The sequence below is a fragment of the Pyricularia pennisetigena genome, chromosome 2 (assembly GCF_004337985.1).
Source record: "Pyricularia pennisetigena strain Br36 chromosome 2, whole genome shotgun sequence".
Taxonomy (NCBI): domain Eukaryota; kingdom Fungi; phylum Ascomycota; class Sordariomycetes; order Magnaporthales; family Pyriculariaceae; genus Pyricularia; species Pyricularia pennisetigena.
The window spans coordinates 5,535,070-5,553,510 of NC_043741.1; the positions used below are offsets into that span (position 1 = coordinate 5,535,070).

At 48.8% G+C, this 18,441-nt stretch overlaps 6 protein-coding genes across 6 annotated transcripts; 4 read left to right on the forward strand and 2 right to left on the reverse strand.

The window, feature by feature from the left end:
• Window positions 1-898: 898 nt before the first annotated feature.
• On the forward strand, window positions 899-1,450 carry PpBr36_01533 (uncharacterized protein; the record flags this gene model as incomplete). The annotated part of the gene is made up of 1 exon (XM_029888718.1): window positions 899-1,450. The coding sequence occupies one exon, from the start codon at window positions 899-901 to the stop codon at window positions 1,448-1,450; it is 552 nt and encodes a 183-aa protein (XP_029751088.1).
• A 2,057-nt stretch (window positions 1,451-3,507) lies between these two features.
• Window positions 3,508-4,239, forward strand: PpBr36_01534 (uncharacterized protein; the record flags this gene model as incomplete). The annotated part of the gene is made up of 1 exon (XM_029888719.1): window positions 3,508-4,239. One exon carries the CDS (start codon window positions 3,508-3,510, stop codon window positions 4,237-4,239), a length of 732 nt encoding a protein of 243 aa, XP_029751083.1.
• Window positions 4,240-5,425: 1,186 nt separating this feature from the next.
• PpBr36_01535 (uncharacterized protein) lies at window positions 5,426-7,831 on the reverse strand (the record flags this gene model as incomplete). Its single annotated transcript, XM_029888720.1, has 4 exons — window positions 5,426-6,801; window positions 6,915-7,501; window positions 7,596-7,665; window positions 7,801-7,831. The coding sequence occupies 4 exons, from the start codon at window positions 7,829-7,831 to the stop codon at window positions 5,426-5,428; spliced, it is 2,064 nt and encodes a 687-aa protein (XP_029751082.1).
• Window positions 7,832-9,802: 1,971 nt separating this feature from the next.
• On the reverse strand, window positions 9,803-11,924 carry PpBr36_01536 (uncharacterized protein; the record flags this gene model as incomplete). Its single annotated transcript, XM_029888721.1, has 3 exons — window positions 9,803-11,069; window positions 11,161-11,734; window positions 11,858-11,924. 3 exons carry the CDS (start codon window positions 11,922-11,924, stop codon window positions 9,803-9,805), a joined length of 1,908 nt encoding a protein of 635 aa, XP_029751085.1.
• Window positions 11,925-15,148: 3,224 nt separating this feature from the next.
• On the forward strand, window positions 15,149-15,900 carry PpBr36_01537 (uncharacterized protein; the record flags this gene model as incomplete). The annotated part of the gene is made up of 3 exons (XM_029888722.1): window positions 15,149-15,187; window positions 15,267-15,488; window positions 15,607-15,900. The coding sequence occupies 3 exons, from the start codon at window positions 15,149-15,151 to the stop codon at window positions 15,898-15,900; spliced, it is 555 nt and encodes a 184-aa protein (XP_029751084.1).
• A 633-nt stretch (window positions 15,901-16,533) lies between these two features.
• PpBr36_01538 (uncharacterized protein) lies at window positions 16,534-17,537 on the forward strand (the record flags this gene model as incomplete). Its single annotated transcript, XM_029888723.1, has 2 exons — window positions 16,534-16,566; window positions 17,286-17,537. 2 exons carry the CDS (start codon window positions 16,534-16,536, stop codon window positions 17,535-17,537), a joined length of 285 nt encoding a protein of 94 aa, XP_029751081.1.
• Window positions 17,538-18,441: the final 904 nt, after the last annotated feature.

The window sequence follows — 18,441 nt, forward strand, 5'->3', positions numbered from 1 at the left end:
AAGTGGGCGCATCTCTGTGCAGCATTTCGTTGGACAGACCACGCTTACCATTCACTCCATTATTGCAGTCTTGGCCAAGCTAAACTGTCGGATTGACAGTTCCAAAGAGAAAAATTCCCTTCCGTGTATTGAACCCCATTACCGGCTAACCGGATACAGGACCATGCAGAAGTTGGCTTTGTCGCCCCTTGCAGCATTCGCTGCGCCAAAACTACTCGCTACCAGGCCTGTCTGTCAGACGCAGGAGTGAAAATCGTCGTCACTCACGCGGCCGTACCCTCCCAAACGTCCCCTGGTGCCTTGCAGTGCCAATGCTGCCACTCAAGGGGCTCTGTCGCATCCTGCCGCCCCTCACATCCGGCGGCAGTTTACTTCTTTGGGCTGAGCCTGCTGAGCACTTAACAGAGGAATAATCCGTCATCATCGGTTGCTTCATGCTTGACTCTTGTCACTTTCTGGTCTGTGAATTGTCTTGTTTGTCTGTGGCGAGACATGTTCTGAGCTCTCTTGCAGACTCGGGTGCTCCAGGCATCACTTCTTCTCTTGTCCATTATGATTCCCTTTCGTTAACTGGTTCAACCTTGTTTTTGGGCACTATCGTTCATCGCCAAGAAGTCTTTACCATACGCACTAGTTCCAGTGGAAACCCGAATCGACAGAGGGAGGGCTGCGACGAGACCCAAGTGTGCAAACGCACGCCCGGTTTCATTTGGGGCATCAACAGCAACACCAAGGGTATGCTGGCAATGGTTTGTTGGTGAGATTGAGATAAGTATCGGACACATACAGAACACAATCGCGCACACGCGGCAAAGCTTCCGGCTCTCGTTTGGCACCAGTCGACAACCTGCTCAACCAGTCTCCCGGGGCCGGTCGGCAGAAAAAACAAGATAAACAAATGGCGCCTGTCCACAGCGAAACCCACCAACATCATCGCCGCGATGCTTCGTCTTCAGCAGAGGTGCCTCTGTGGGCATTTATCATAATGACCCTGTGGGCACTTGCCTTGATGGTGTTTATTGGCTTCATCCTTTGGCGGCCTGCGATTTTGTTGCGCGAGCTCAACCTTCGGCCGCAGGAGGACAAGTCGGACGAGTGGCGATATCTCGAGCCGCTCAACGATCCGGACCGTCGGCAATCGCGGATCCGTCGTGTCTTTAGCATGAGGTCAAACATCAACCGGTGGCGGAACGGTGTGCAACCCGGCAGGCAAAGCATCGCAATGAGTATACAAGAAGGGGAGCCATCGGATTATAACTATGCCCCAGCTTCGGCAAGACCTGTGTCTCAAATGCAACGTATTACAGAGGATGAGCAGCAAAATGATTATAGCAACACGCAGGAGTCAGAGGAACCCACGACGCAGAAGAAGGACGCTGATAAGAAGAACGATGGCACACACCTGGAAGGAACACCACCAAATCTCCCCAGCAGCTCAGGGCAGACGTAGACCCCGGGGTCGGTAATGTTTGAGACTTCGTTCAGAACAGGATTTATTTAGTTTTCTAAGCAGTTCATGTGTTCTCTGTATTTACCAGGAAGCTCCAGATATACGATTGGAGCCATTTACCGTGTCGTCGAAATCTCGGAGAAATGAAAAACCAGAAAGATGTAAATGGCCTGCGTTGCCGAAAAATTGTCCTACAATGCAAGGGACGACCAAGACCCTGCAGTCAGGGACAGAAGCGCCCTTGAGCGAAATGTATGCACAAAATCTGCGCCCCCCGCTCCCCTTCCCTCTTTTTTTTTTTCTTTTTTTTTTTCTTTTTTACTGGTTTGGATAACGGAAATCTTAATTTGGTTTAGAATTGATGTTGCTTTGATTGGTATAAACTCTGAAGAGAATCGTCAAGTCTGCCTTGTCTTGGAAAGTGGCTCCGCTGAGACTTGGGGACGCGCAAGCTCGGTAGCGGCCCCAAGCTACTGGAGGGCTGGGATGTTCCCTGGCGCCTTGATTAGATGGGTGCAACGATTCGTCCAATTAATTCTACAGCACATTCTCAAACAAATAAAGATACATTCGTCGAAATGGCAATCAGTCGGATAGTCAGTCAAAATGAGAACTTCAGATCACAATTGCAGTCCCAGTTTCAGATGATAGGTTCCGGGTCGAACCGCACGTTCATCACAAGGTGACGACTCGAAAGCCACGCTGTGCAGGGTTGACTGAAGAGCAAAGTGCAGCTGTTAGTTAGTCAAGCCACGTCTCCGCCTGGCCTGTCAATTTGGCTGGGTCGAGCTGTGCATAGTCCGTATATGTCTATTTGGTCTGTCCCTTTCCTTTGTTGCCCCGTAAATGGCCAAAATTCATTCCCGTTGATCCAAGTGTGTGTGTGTATGTGCGTGTGCAGCCAAGACCATTTCATAATTTCGTTTGCAGAGAGCAGATGTTAGTGTAAAAGGTTTGGGTGGCAATAGAAACACTAACAAAGCGCCATTTATTTAGAACAACATTCTTGTCAAATCAACCGTCATTCTGGGTAAACAAACACGAGCCGGCCTGTCAGTGGCACCACTAATCTCCATGACAAGACCTACAACTTCAAATGGTCACATAATCCCCCAGGTCTTTGATGTTGCATTTGTCGTGGTCCTACGTAGTATACAATGTCAACGTACTATATTTAAGTTTCAGTCTCCAGCTCCAGGTTTAAGATTGAAACCGATTCAGAGACAAATCCCGGATTGACCAAACCCCCAGTCAAGTCAAGGCTTCTGACTGAGAAGTTCCCCAAGCTACCCTGGGACCTGCCCTACCTCCAGGTACCTACCTTACCTATACCTACCTAATCTCTACATCATTATATCATAAGAACCTTATATTATACCTTACCTCTCCTAGCTCCGTCTATCACTCTGCACTAACAACAAACACCGCACTTGTCGCCCCCAAAAAAGGCACCTTCCTCCCCGCTACCTGACCACTACGTCCTACTTAGTGTCGGATTTCCTTTCCTCTAGACTTAGGGTAACTACCAAACCTTGGACAATCATTCGATTGTCTTCTCGAAGGGAAGGAACGGGCCAAGATAAGCTGGATAACCATGTAGCCCTCGTCGCTGTCGATCCTCGAGCGCCCGGGCGTTTTTTTTTTCTCTCTTACTTTTGCTCAAGGGAAAAACCTTGTCAGCTCTCTGAACCTTGAGGCCCCCTCTGGTGGATTATCGACGCATTCAGCCTCTTACAGTAAGGTTTCTGTCCAAGCAGTCCTTTGTTTTTCAACCATCTGCTTTCACGCCACGGTCATCATTCATTCATTCCTTCAACCCTCTTACTTGGCCAACTTGTTATACGAAAACAAAGAGCATTTATTGCCAAAATTCCGGGGGTATGAGGACTGGACGACTTCTCGCGGCCATTCTAGGAGATCCCTGGCCTCTCTAGACCGCCACGACTGCAGATATCATCAGCCACCCGCACAAAACACATATCTGAGAAACATCCGCATAGCTTTGTTTCTCTCGCTCCTGCTCCCTCACACAAGTCTCGTTTGTCTGCGATTTCAAGATGGTTACAATACCGCACAGGCTCGTGCCCCGGACGGACACGTCTTCTTCCTCACGCGAGGCGCCTTATATCGCCCTCATAATACCCGCGGTCGTGTTCATACTCCTGGGTCTCTGCATTGCCCTCCGCAGCATTATGAAGCGTCGAGTTGCCAAGTATGGCGAGCGCTCACTCGAATTTTGGCCGTGGAGCTGGCTCAGTGCTTGTGTGGGCGGTACACGGCACCCTCGTACTCACTCCTGGGAGGTGAGCGTCTCGTCGCCTACAGGGCTCCCCCGCGAAATGCGACAGACAGCAGCGCCGCCACCCCCACCAGCGCCTTTGCAACAAAAGCAACCAGGCCATGAAGAGCGGTCAGGGCCAACCAGAAACATATGGGAGACGGTGGGCGCTGATCACTATCGGCCCAAGAACAAACCCAACAATCGCTCCAGCAACTCCAGCAACTCCAGCAACTCCAGCAGCAGTTCCAGTACAGTTTCTGGTGACGATGCTCTTGCTCCGCAACAAGGACCGTCAACGTCCACGATCACCAAACCAGCGCCTGCGAGGATAAAGAGGGATGCATCGTCAGAGCGTTCAGGTCGCAGCAGTCTCGAAGAGGGCGATGATAGCAGCAGTACGCGGATACAAAAGTATGGTAGGCAGCTGGCTGGGCCACCAGTGCTGCAACTTCCTGCTGATTTTGGCCGCTCGGGAAGCAGCTGGGAGATTGATACTAAGAAACTGTAGGCATCCCTCAGGAATTGCCTTATATGGGCCTGGGTATGTCGTGATATAGAGCTGACTGGGATGTGCAACTCATTTTAGCTTTTCGCCAACTACATGATGCCGTTCCTAATCTTGAAAAGTTACAAGAACTCTTCTTCTAACCCCATCAAAAACGGGCTTCACCAATGCGAGAACTCTTACCGAACATTTCTCGTTTGCTTCGTTCAGGTCTCTGGATTTCCCGTGGCCACCACGTCAGTTATCTATGAAAAAGAACACCAATAAGAGGTAAGCTACTGCTCTCACTCCTGCCAAGCCTAAGAAAATGGGGTTTTTTTTTCTTTTTTTTTTTTTGGAAATTAGAGGTTAACATGAGTGACACGACCATCCGTCCAAAGTCTGGTATAGTGAATCATTACTGTCGGAGCTTTAGCTTTTGGATCTATGAGTGCTTTTTTCTACGAGCCGAATACCCTCGTTACCTTAGCTGCTTCATTTTGGAAATGATTCCATCACTCGGCGAGTGCATTAGTGGTTTACTCGCAAAGATTAGGTGATTGCTATTGGCATACTCACCAAACCCTAGCAACGGTTACTAGTGTGACATCAGTACCGGCACGGGGATATTATAAGGGCTGCATACACAGTTAAGTTGTCTGTTATGCCATGTTTTGGGAAGAATGTATGATGATAATGCAGAATCAGAGGCTGCTTGTTCGGGGCCCAATGATCCTTTGTGTATTCACAACATAGCGATAAATGAAGGCTACAGTGGCCAGTACGTTTCCAAAGTTGCTTCAAGACATAAAAGTGAGTGACAAGACGACAATCTTGGTTATGGATTTGGTTTTCAACCTGGAAATTGCATTGCGGCTAGTGTAGTACACACTAGGACTTTGTCCAAACTATCTCTTTTTTTCCCCTGGGTATTATTACTGATACTTCTCGCTCCAGGTTCCCGGGATGACGGCCAACTTTCCAAACACCTCGCTTAAAATGCTTGACAAAAGAAAGTGATCATTAAAAAATAAGGGGGAAAACTCAGATGGGCGTTCTGGGAGAAATGAACTGGTGATGACAACCTAGATCAACGAAAAGAAGAAGAGAGAAAAAAAAAACACAGGAGCAGATAGTCTCCACAAGAAGTAATACTGCGTATTTTTTTTTTTGTCCATCTGGACTCACAATATGACCGGCTACTATACTCTCATACACCAGGCTCCAGCTTGACGAAAACGCCTTCGCCATGAACAGCACGCGACGGACCAGCACGGTGCAGCAGCCGCGCCTGGAGCCTCAGAGCACCACGGAGGGCGGCTGTCGTGGCGGCCCAGTCGTCCAGAGCCATCTGCACGCCCCAGGTGGTGAAGAGGCTCTTTGCGAGGCGGTCGTGCGGGGTGCCGCGGGCCGAGGGGGCAACGGCCGCCAGGACCCATCCGAACACGCCGAGGACGCGCCTCCATTGGGCCAGCGGCACGCGGCGCACGGCCGTCCACAGCCGGGAGAGGTCTTGGGCCCCGACCGCGGCGCTGAACGGCGTGGTGGTGATGGTGGTGGTGGTGGCCGCCGCCGCCTGGCAGTACACGAGCGCCGTCTGCCGCACGACCTGGTAGATGGAGTCGGACGACGGCGGGTCGGCTGGCGTTTCGGACCCAAGTGTGGTCGGCGGTGCGGTCCTGCGTCTCGGCAGGCCCGGGATGCCCGAGATGCCGACGCCGTCGGCGTTGCTGTAGTATCCCAGCGTGGCTGGGTCGCGCTCTGGGGAGTGTTTGCGGTCCAGCTTCGCTCCTCTTGCGATGCCGGCGAGAGCATGGTTTTCTGGCTCTTGGGGGCTGCCATCCCGAGGCAGATCCGGATGCAACCGTGAGATCCGGTCACAGGTCCAGGAGGCAGTGCTTTTGAGCTTGTTCAGCTCGACAAGTGATGGCTTGGACGGCATGTCGAGGACCGTCGAAATTAGAAATCGTATATCGTCCAGGATGGATGCTGTGACGGGATGGAACCCGAGAATATCTGAACAGGCCGAGAATGATAGCGAGGAAGCCGCAAATGGCGTGTCGTAGGCAGCCTGGGACTGCTCGCCGGCACCTCCAGGGATGCCGTCTTGAATATTTTCAATGCTCAGAAATGGGGGCTGCTCGAGCGAGAGAGCAATAACGCAATCCACAACCACGACGAGCTTGCCCACAAAACCCTCCATGCCCAGGTTGTGGATGCCGCCGCGCAGCCGAATCATTTCCCTGAGACCTCGTAGATGGGCCTGCAGGTCGTTGCTGGAATCCCCCCAGTACCACTCACCCAGGATCATCTGGACGACAGCTGCAATGGCTTCGTCGCTTGTCGAGTCTGAAGTCGATCTCAACAGCTCGTTCAGCATCCGGATTGCTAGCCCCTTGTGGGCCATAGCCACGGTCTTGTCAAGAGCACCAGTCTCAACGAGGAAGCACGAAGCGGTGTATATGGCGACCTGGGCCAGAAGAGGTGTCCGCACGCAGAATGGCATGCATAATTCAATGCGAGAGTTGGTCGCGTCTTGGTTATTGCCATCTATGCATGATCGAAAACTGGAGGCCAGCTTCACAACTACAAGCAGGACCTATTGCATTAGTCTCGTACTCGCTTCAAATGGTTGGATATTAGTGGAATTCATGGAGAAACACATGAGCAAAAATTGCTCCAAAAAAAAAAAATCTTACAAGTTCTGAGCAACTCTGTGTGTTGCTGTGTCGGTGGCACTGGCAGCGAGCTCAGCGCTTGGGTTGTTCCCCGTGGCTGAGGCGAAAGAGCAAAGTCTCGAGCGCGGGCTTCCAGCGCCAGGAGCCAAGTGACTGTGTCCTCCGTCCTCTGACGATCCCAGCTCGCGTCGATGGGGCGGTTGAAAGTGGTATTCCGAGCCTGCAGCAGACCTGAAGCACCGTTTTCAGGGCGTGAATGGATTTCACAGTTGACGTTGCAGAGTCTGATGGAGGACTGTGGAGGAGATCCCGGGGCTGATGTCCAGGGTAGTGCGTCCCAGCGTCCAGGGCTCGGGAACTGTGTCAATACATCGGTCCCAGACCATTGCACCAGGTCCATTGCTTCCAAGCCCGAACACTGCCTTTGATTCCATAGCTGCGTAGCGTCTGGCTCGCACCCTATCCAATCATAGGTTACCGGTCTCACGGGCAAGATAGGCTGCTGGCTGAGGTTAAAGAAGTCAAGGCTATCATCTTGTATAATGGGGGAGCGGAACGGGTTGCTGCCATCTGTTGGTGTGATTGGAGAGTCAGAGCCTCCCGCACGTCTATTTTGCTCCGGGATGATGACGAGGTCAGTCAACGACGACCCCCGTAGACAAAAAGAAGAAAGCCAGGGGCAGCCAACGCACACAAACACACCTAGTCGTAATGGGCTTGTACTCGCAAATAGGCTGTGGAAATCGCCTTGAACAGTTGCTACAAGGCTGGCCTTGATTACACTAGTAGCGAAGCTTTTGTGTTAGGTAACAGGTGACAAGAATGGTTGTTGATTGCAACCAACATGTATAGCACATTGGGCGTGAGTCGAGGCAGGGCGAGAAACGCTATCTGGATTTACACGTACCCGCTGTTTTCTTCGTCGACACTCGCTGCATGAGGTCGTTGTCCGCGGCAATCTAAGCTGCATAGCTCCGGACGAGAAGTGTTCTGAACATTTTCTCGTCCAAGCCGACGAGCAAGCCAAAAAGTGTGTTGTTTCAAAGGTGACCGTTGAATAAACGGTAGGGCTGGCGGGGACCATGAGTTTATGTTGCAAGGGCCAAAAAAAAAAGACGGGTAGCCTAGTCGGACTTGGCGGGAGGATGGGAGGATTCAAGAGGGTGTTGTTGGGTCTAGTCTCAGTCTAGAACCGGCGTAGACTTAGTATAGGTAGGCGACATGCAGTGAGGCACATAACGGCAACGAGCACAGCTTTGAACGAACCCATGGGCCTCTAGCCAGCCTATCTTTGTTGTTTGGTTCTTGGCGTGGGGCCAGGGGCTGGCTGTTGTACACTCGAAGGATTCCGGGCACTTGTCAATGCGCATCTTGTGCAAAGTTATTTATGATGACTGACTGATTGTTTGGTCTGCACGGGTTCGAGTGGCGGCGGATGAAGCATAATCGTCAAAGACATGAACTGAAGCAAAAAAAAGATGACGGAGCATTGTTGAGAGGAGTTCCAAGGGCCCATCTGAAATTCAGACTGATAAAATTTTGACTTTTTCCTCGTTTTTTCCCCTTCACCCAAGTGTCAAGATCTCCGCCCTAGATATCCGGTCTAAGACCCATTAGTTACTATATTGAATCGCAAGGCGTGAATCCCATTGACCAATATGACGCCTCATCTTACCGCGAGCAATGTAATAATCAGACGCTGCTAAGATTATAACATCGTCTCAAGTCTCTTGAGGCCTTTGGGTACCTTCACTAGCAGTGCATCCTTCGACTCCCGGATGACCAAGCATCCAATGGGCTATCCAAAGTATGATTATGGCGCAGGCCAGCTGCAACGGCGGCCTCCGCCCCGTAAACGTATGTATGGAGGTTGGAGTTTGGGGTTGAATGCTGCGTGGGTTGTGCTGCAAGGATTAAAACAGAACTAAAAGGCTCAAACATGACTGATCAGGTTCCAACGTCTACGCAGTCTGCCACAAAACCTCGAGCTGTCAGTGAGTTTCCAAAACGAGACCAAGGTCGATTTCAGACCGTCTTAAAAAAAGACCCCTGCATTTTCCTTCCTCGTTCCGGGAGGCCTGAGCAGACGGGACGGTTGAACCCTTCTCAGCTACCCGCTGAACGGTTCCTGCGGCTGAGGGGCGCCCAGAGCTGCTTTTCCGCTGGCCCTTCTTTCGTACACCGTGTGGTAACGTGCAGTGGGTAATGCATGGCAAGTTGAGAGAGCCTTGTTTCCAGACGCTAGCCTCGCGACAGCGGCAAGGAGCAGACATTTTCCACATGGCGAAAAAGTGATAAGCCTGTTTCAGACTATTTTAGTGGATATAATGTGGGACTAAGCAAAGCCTGGCCTTGACACCCAACGGATTATGCAGGAGTTTAGCGGCGAAACTAGGACGCCGGGGAGCCTCAAGCCTTGAGTCTCTATGGATACGTCGTAGACCCCTAGAAATAACTGATGGATTCATGACGTCAATAACGGCATTCAAATGTGAGCTAGGTATGTGGGTACTATGGTGAGTACCTTTGTATACCTTTGTGCAGGTTATGGATAATGCAACAACTTATTTAGACGCAAGCATGATGGTTGAAGAAAAAAAAAAAAAAAAAAGACGAGTGTTTGGTACATGTAAAAGTTACGACGAAAGAAAAAGAATAAATCAGATTAGACCTAGCAGTAGTCAAAACATCTCTAGGCGCGGGGATAATGCAAGGGTTGGCGATTGACGACATTAGGAATTGAAATAAGCTAAAAATGGCTGAAACTAAATTTGGTATCCTGCGAAAGCCAACGTGGAAATGACAGGTTCAACTGAAGCAGAACAAACAAAGCCAATGTGGCCATTGTGGGGAAATTATTGGCTGACTTTTAACAGGCTCAACGAAGAAAAGAAAAAGACAAGATCTATTCATACTCGAGGTTTCATAGCCATGTTCACGGCAGGAGGAGGCTCGTCATCCATCGGATACGGAGGCACCTTGCCATTGGTAGGCGGACGCCTGCCTCCACCGACAGCGTGGTTTTCAGGTATGGGAGTTTTAGGAGGCAGAGGCGGTGGACCGACGTCGCGTCTCGGCTGTTCATCCTGCGCGACAATCGCAATCTTGTCTTGTCCAGAAACATTCCTCCACTGTGCCGGTGTGAGTGCTGCTGGGAGAAGGTCATCGTCCGTCGTTCCCATACTTGAGACGGTCGCGGCAGAGACTGTCGATGGGGTAGGGTTATGTGTAGGTCTTGAAGGTGGCGAGCCTACTGAAGGGCGCGTAAACGATGGTTGAGGAGCTGCATTGGCAGAGGCAGGAGGTGGTGGAGGAAGGGGACGCTCTCCAGCCAGGCTTCCACCCGAGCTACGCGGCGATACTGCCGAAGCCGGCATACCAAGGCTGTCGGGCCCGGAATCGTAGGACTGTCTGCTAGGCGGCGTCGTGTTCTGCGGTTTGGCCGGGAATGTTGGCATATCACCAGGTAGCTCAACTGCAAATGTCGGCAGGGAGGAGTCCGAAGTGGCGTGAACGGCAACGTCGGGGATCGCGCCCATCCGATCATGGCGCATCTTTGCCCGGTGTATCTTGGCTAGCTTTGCAGCAGATCCTTGAACCATGGCACTCTCCTCGGGTCGGCGTAGATACTGCCGCGTGCTGGTGCTAATATCGGCCAGTCGGTTCCACTCGTTCATTCCAAACTCCCCAACACCCATCTCTACATTCAGACGGTAGTAGTTCTCGACGTTGACGCCACGTTTGAGCAGGTGCTCCCGCTTGACGTATTGGTGGATCGTTTCGCAGCCCTCAATCTTTGCAATCAATCTCCTTCGCGCGTCTGCGAATTCGCCCAAGAAACCCTCGTACCACAGCGATTGGTTCGCATCACTGCTTTTCGGCCTCCTTCCTGTTCCTACACTGATGAAAACTCCAACGTCGCGACCCGGCCACTCGTTGACGACGGCTTCGTCCAGGGCCTGAACCGCAGGATTGAAAGTCCCAGCACCATCATCGTGAAATACAGACTGCCCAACCTTGATAGGCTTGAACGCAAGGCCAATAGCGCATGTCGCTCTCCCTGCCTCCCAAATTTTGCAGTCATATTCCGGTGCCGGCTCTTTCCTCGAGTCATACGATCGTAGTAATGCCGGTTCGCCTCCCTTGGGAGTTCCTCTGTATACCGCGGTCACGACCCTAAATGAAAATAGGTTAGTTGCGGCTCGGGCTTGAACCCCCCCCAATTAAAAACCCAAAATTTGCAACCTTTCAACAACAGCAGACTCACGTTTTTGTCCTGTTTTCCCTGGCATCGTAAAGACTCGCATCTGGATCGCCTCCCCTCGACCCATGCGCTGGGCGTGCAAACTGACTTGTTGGGCTTCTGTGGCTGAAACTGACCACACTCGCGTTGCTAGTGTGTCTTCGGGGATAGCCGCCGGCGTGCGACAGTCTATTTCGGGATGCCATGCTAGCGGGACTGGCTGGAGAATCCGATCCATCGTTGCCTTCGAACTCATCGACAGTATGTTCCCTAACCGCCTCCTTGATAGCCAGCTCCAACATGGATGCTTTGAACAGCGTGCTCCTGGTAGGTATCCCGAGTATTGTCTTATCCGTCTCAAACACCATGCGCGTCAGGCGCACGTACAGCTCCTTGCACGTTTCCAGGTCCAGCCTCAGGCGGCCGAGCATCAGCGCCACCAGGCCGCCTGTGCCCGTGCCGACGATGAGGTCAAAGTGGTCGGCGGGTTTAGGGATTTCGGAACGACGGGGCGCGCGGCCTTCAATCTCGACAAAGGTTCGATGCATTATTTCCTGTATGATGACGAATATTGAGTAGCCTCGAACTCCTCCGCCATCTACGCCGCCAGAAAAGTGGAAAAAAAAAAAAAAAAAGTCAGCCTAAGCTCGGTGTTGATTAACACGTCTCTTTTCACCCGCCACACTGGTCTCGCGCCGGGTCCTGCCAAATGGCTACGAACCTAATGATAGTATGCGGAGGGGAGGTCCCTTGGTTGTGTCCTTCCTCTTCACTCGTTCGGTCTCCATGATTAGGCTCCAGGCTGCACGACACGATTGTCGTTACAACAGACGAAATTTTTTATGTTGCCGCAGTAGTGAGTGGGAAGACCGCCAGCGCAGTGCACAGCAAAGAAATTTAGTGCCGTGGATGAATCTCGCCCAATGTTGAAATGAAAGGTAAACGCAGGGTTCTAGGCTGGGCAGACCTTGTATACGTGGGGCGTAATCCGTCGACTTTGAATGACGAAGCGACCTGTCTGTCCGACATGAAGCTAGGTAGGATTCAAAAAAAAGTTGCTTGCAGTTGAATGAACCCCAGTGACGCAAAAAGAGGGGCGCGGTTGTATCAAGCAGTGGAGGCCAACCAGCGATTAACGCCACGCGGACGAGGTTCAACCCGTCTAACCTTCTCCACGAATCCGATCTAGCGACGACGAAGAAGAGAGAGAGAGAGAGAGAGGAAAAAAAAAAAAAAAGAAAAAAAAGAAAAAAAAAGCTCTTCAGTCTTGTCAACAAGAGACAAGTTTTCGCAGACTGCTAGAGCTCTAATTACCTATTGCCTCCACTTGAATTGCATGCGACTATCAAAACTATCAAAGACTGCTAAACATTTCCCAACCGGGGGGAACGATGTCAGTTTCAGCTGGTTCAGCTCGTGTCAAGCTTGACATTGCAGCGAAGTGTGCAAGGCTATCCTTGATTGAAGTAGACCTTATTATGCACTCACTCAGTTTCCAACTGCGCGATCCCGCACAATGGTGGCCTCGGCGCCTTTTCTTACATGGCCTCCGATTGGCCTCCTACCGTCAGCATGATCTTTTGTCCACCTTCCGGCATGCTATTGCAGAGACGCATGATTGTTTTACTCGCTAAGATACTGCCGAGTACATACTACATAATTTTCCTTACCAAGCTAGGTAGGTATCTAAGGTAGGTAAGCTTATAATTCAAGGCTGGTAGGTCGTTGTGCTCTCTACTGCCAGCCCATCTTATCTCTGCCGAGGTGACAGCTGATGAGGCCGGTAACGCCGTTTGGAGTACCGCTTCTTCAAGCGGCTGGGCGCTGGTCAAATAGAGTTAGGCCATCTTGTAGTGTGAGACAGGATACATCATTATTTACCAACCGACAATTGAATTAGCGATTTCATGGACTTTTTAGGGCACAAAAAAGAAAACAAAGTAAGCAGCGCAGCGACTGAGAAGAAACTGCCAAGCTATGCATGTGCCAACTAGACTAGCAAGACTAGGTACAGAAAGCACCCTGTTCAATGAATGTGGAAAAATGCAGGGTGCACAACATCATTCATCATTTTGGGCTTGGGTGCAGTCGACAACGTCACAGCATGGTCTCATCCCGCTGGAGGTTGTATATTTTTTTGCCTTCTTCCGCCCCTTCCGATCGACGGGAATGCACTGCATGCAATCACCAGGGGAACACTATGGGATTGTTGTCACCTGTTATATCCGTCAGTGTTCCCGTTAAGCCGTCTTATTAGGAAATGACATGCAAGTCAAGGCGCGTGCTGTCACGCCCTGAGAGAATACTTGGCTGTCGTCTCATGTCGATCTTGATGGAGGTGGCGCAGTTCCGAGAAAACAGTTTTTGCATTCGCAGCCACCCCAACCATTCAATCGCTTCCAAGACATGCGAGTCTCTACTGTACTTCATACCCAATTGGCCTGCAGCGCTTCGCTCTCGGGAGTTCAGACCCCTTATTGACTGGATTCCAAGGCCAAAACGTTTGCCTGCGCGAACATACGAAGTACTACGGTATTTCACAGCCGTCTAATGTGGAGCCGGTGCGACGGGGCTGCTTGCATTGGCGCAGCCACCCGAACTTAATTTCCCAAAATAGGTATTGAGCTTTGCTTCGCCTACTTGTATGCAGGTCTAGTTCACTGGGACGCAAAAGCCCTACCTGGTCCCATCAAGGGATTTGGGGAGTTCTGTCGGCTGCGCGGATACCTCAAGAATCGGGTCACTCATGAGAAAAGTCCTACCCACATATGTCACCAAAGCATGAAGCTTGATATGAAGCTAGAAAGATTTTCAACATCGGATGCAGCTCCGGCGCCAGACTAACTGCTAGTACGTAGTAAGTACACCGTTGCATGGATGTACCAGGCATGAGCAGTCTTTACCAATCATGTGTTCATCTCTCCTTGATGAGTTCGCGGCTACTCGTGACTGTGTGCACGTCAATTCGCTCCGAGCTATCCATAGAAATTTTTTGCCATTCTGTTGTTTCATGCAACCATGCATTTTGGCCACAATGACACCTACGAGGTGAATAAAACTTCTGAGGTCAACTAACAACGACGTGGGCTTGACAGGGTCGAACTGTCCTTCTTCCACTCAGCTTGGGTGCGGCTCTTTGGCGCACCTGCCCCTTGCTCCTCTCAATCACTGCGCGTGTCATGTTGCCCTGCCCAATTTGGCTAGCATCAGCCCTGCGATCGTACTGTAGCCAGGGGTTGGTGTTCGGTGGTCCCAATGGATGGAATGACACTTGCAGGCTAATTTGACAACAGAACATGACAACACCAGAGGATTTTCTACCTATCTTACCTTGGAGACATGTTTTGGGCTGGATATAAACAATTTCAAAGGCTGAACTTCCACCAGAGTATCACCTTGGAACCATCAAAGTCTTAAAATATTTCAAAAGTTTTCCGACAAGTTCTGCAAGCATTGAGTCACTGATGCAGGATTCGCTGCTGCCTAGCGACCACTGTATGCAAGCCAGGGTATCATGGCCCCAACATTCTGACCTGGGCATCGAATTCTTGGGGCGGCCGGCTTGTATGACATGGTCCATTCCGCAGTTTTATCCGTCTCGGCGACCTGAATTGCTCAATCGAGCAAGTTAGTTCACGGCCTGGGCGCAAAGAGCAAGGCCCATCACAGCCCGACCTCGAGGTATGCTTACACTCGATACTTGTCCCCGCCCAGGCAGCGCCCCTACAATTGCGGTACTGATTTTCGGCTGTCAGACGCATTAACACCCTCCAAAACCAATTACCCCAGTTGGAAGGATTCCGTCTCTTACACTCTGCCTTGCGATGAAACTATGCTGTCCGTGACGGGATTTAAAAGCCATCAAAACCCCCCCAAGAATGTTGGGTAGTTGTGTCTGACAGATAGAGACCACTTTACACCCACTTCACCATCAAATTCTAGCTGGTGGCAGTTCTTGCGCAAAGAAAAAAAAAGGCATACAAAGTATACAACATACCAAGATCCAAGAAAAATGCATAATATCATTGGGCTCGGACTCAAAGGCTTCCTTGTAAGTCCCATGATACCTCACTGCTACCAAGGCAGCCTTACATCAGCTATCAAAAACTAACACCGAGCTTTCAACCAAGCTGATTGCCTCGGCCGTCGTTCTCGGGTTATCAGTTACCCTCGCAAACCATCAAAGACATGGAAGTCCTCCTGCCGAGACTTCTTTTGCAAGCTTCACCGGTGGCTTCGGCATCATCGTGGCCGCCATAGGTGTTGCTTCCATGTTCATCGATGCGATTCCGACCCTGGTTCCCCTTGTGGCAGAAGGGCTGGCTGCCCTGTTCTTCCTCGCTGGCGGTATTGTAAGTCTTTTACTATTTCCTTGTCACTATGCGCACGTCTCTTCGAGTACTGTCTCGGTGCAAGTCGACGACCTCTACCTTCCTTATTCTTCATACGTACTAACAATATCCTTGAAAGGCATTGGCTATTGCTATGAAAGGGGTTTCATGTGACGGTGGCGTCGGAACGGAAGCATACTTCACCCGCTGGTTTAACAAAATCCTCAACGGTGGCTGCCCCACAACTGTGCGGTGTTATGTCTCTGACAAGAATTTTCCTACCGATGACGAGGCCAACGACAGTCTGAAAGCACGATGCGTTCGTACCCAGGCAGACTTTGCTTTCCAATTCATCGCGATGTTTGCTGCCTTGGGTGCCTTGGCAATGACTTTCTTTACTGCTAGGCGCTCTGGCACCAAGGTCATTGCTTGAAAGCCCAAATAGCACGATGCGTTGCGACTTTGCAGCTTTTAGATATCCAGATAATAAGGACTGGAGCGATCCTCCAGCAAACTTGACATGTTGATAGTCCTGGGTTTAAATATTTTGAAACAAATATCACGTTACGAGAAAGACAAATTGAAGTTTTTTTTCTTCGTTTTTTTTTTCTTCAGTGATGCTAACAGTTTGGTGGTATTAATCTATCATCCTGGCCTGGTACATTGTGGGCATTTGGGTTTTCCCCTCCCTGGGACTTGGTCCTTGATACGAGATATCCGATGATCTTTTCGGTGGCTATGTGTCACAACGAGTTCAAAACGAACATTGAGATACGTATGACCAAAACGAAAGTTAATGTGAAGAATAGGTAAAGATTCCACAATCTAAAAATTCGCTTCGTCTTTAGCAGCGCCTCCAGTTTCCATTTTGAGAGTAGTCTTGTAATGCGCCAGATGCTTGAGGAGGCTAATTCAGCCTTGTTCCGCTCAAAGCCAACATAACATCCCACATGATATTGGCTTAAAACATTGCGTACGTAACTTTCCCTTGGCTCTTCAGCCAAATCACCTATTCTAGAGCACCTCAGTTGCCTGCGGGAAACCTTGGAGAAAGTTATTGATGAATATGTTGACGCATTGCAGCCGAAAACATCAAGCAGTACGTACCTACTTACATGCCAGACCAGTTCTGAGCTCGGTAATTTTTACTAGTGCTAGATTAAAATAACTTGTTTGGATGACTGGGCGTGCACTTTCAATGTGAACTCCAAGCAAAGTGAAAACCTACCAAAAAAAAAAAAAAAAAAAAAAAAAAAAAAAAAAAAAAAAAAAAAAAAAAAAAAAAAAAAAAAAAAAAAAAAAAAAAAAAAAAAAAAAAAAAAAAAAAAAAAAAAAAAAAAAAAAAAAAAAAAAAAAAAAAAAAAAAAAAAAAAAAAAAAAAAAAAAAAAAAAAAAAAAAAAAAAAAAAAAAAAAAAAAAAAAAAAAAAAAAAAAAAAAAAAAAAAAAAAAAAAAAAAAAAAAAAAAAAAAAAAAAAAAAAAAAAAAAAAAAAAAAAAAAAAAAAAAAAAAAAAAAAAAAAAAAAAAAAAAAAAAAAAAAAAAAAAAAAAAAAAAAAAAAAAAAAAAAAAAAAAAAAAAAAAAAAAAAAAAAAAAAAAAAAAAAAAAAAAAAAAAAAAAAAAAAAAAAAAAAAAAAAAAAAAAAAAAAAAAAAAAAAAAAAAAAAAAAAAAAAAAAAAAAAAAAAAAAAAAAAAAAAAAAAAAAAAAAAAAAAAAAAAAAAAAAAAAAAAAAAAAAAAAAAAAAAAAAAAAAAAAAAAAAAAAAAAAAAAAAAAAAAAAAAAAAAAAAAAAAAAAAAAAAAAAAAAAAAAAAAAAACAGGCCAACCAGAACTCTGGAAACGGCCAGCCAGCCATCTCATACCAACTATCAACAAAGTTCTCGCCCATTACTCTCGGATCCTTTTCTGGATGGAAAACGAGGAGACACAGTCACGCGCGCTTCTGTTCAGGATCCGATGCAAACCAGTACGAAGGAGGGGTAAAGGTGCCGGCTGGGAAGTGTATGGTTGGACAAGAACGACGCTGGACGACACACACCGACAAGAATCCAAGTGGAGAAGAAGCATGTTGACTGGACCAGTGAGCATGCTGCATGGATCCTTTTCGAGGTTGCGACTGGCGCTAAGAATTTTTGCAGGTCCAGATGGGGTGGGCTCTTGTCTCTCCCGACGTGCAGAAGAATCCGGCAGCAAAAGTACCATGTAAGGGAGTGGAAAGCGGGCAGGGCGGTATCGTGGCCTGTAATTTGTGGCTTAGGGCGAAAGAAGTGAGTCCCAGTCATTTATTTGCTGTTCCGTTCCATTCCTGTATTGGTGCCCACATGTCCATGCGGAGATGCCTGAGAAAGATGCCTGGCAGTTTAAAAAATGACACTAGCCCGCGCTTTGAGCTGAGGGGGCCCGGTGGTCATCAACTTTGCTGCACATTCCCAGAAAATGTATCAATCATAAAACATCCAAAAAAAAAAAAAAGAAAATAAAAAGAAAGATGGCAAGTGCAAAAGAAACAGAAGCATCCGGGGAAAGGATCCGGTGCCGTCCCATCAAAAGGAAATGCACGAGACGTAGTGGTACAGTTATCTCTACTCCGGGAGTAAATACAGTAGAACCAAGGCAAGTACAGGCATAGGTCTCGCAGCATATTAAAAAAAAAAAAAAAGAACCCCCAGTAAATTAAAGCCTATACTGTACTCGGGACAGGTCATAATATCCATGTGGACTTGCATGAGGAGGGGTTCTCCTCAATCTCGATGCTGCACAATTAGTGTGGGCGGGGAAACAACTCCTCGTAGGCGGTTTTTGATTGGTCATGGTGGGATACTAGCTTGGTGCAACAACAGCCTTTCGCTCTTTTGTCCAAGCTCACCTGCCGTTTGGCTGGTTGTGGTGGCCGTGGCAAGCATGGATGCTGCTATCGGCTGATGGCTGGCTTCGACTCTTGCCTGGAAGCTAGGTTGGGCAGTGTGTTTCCCCACC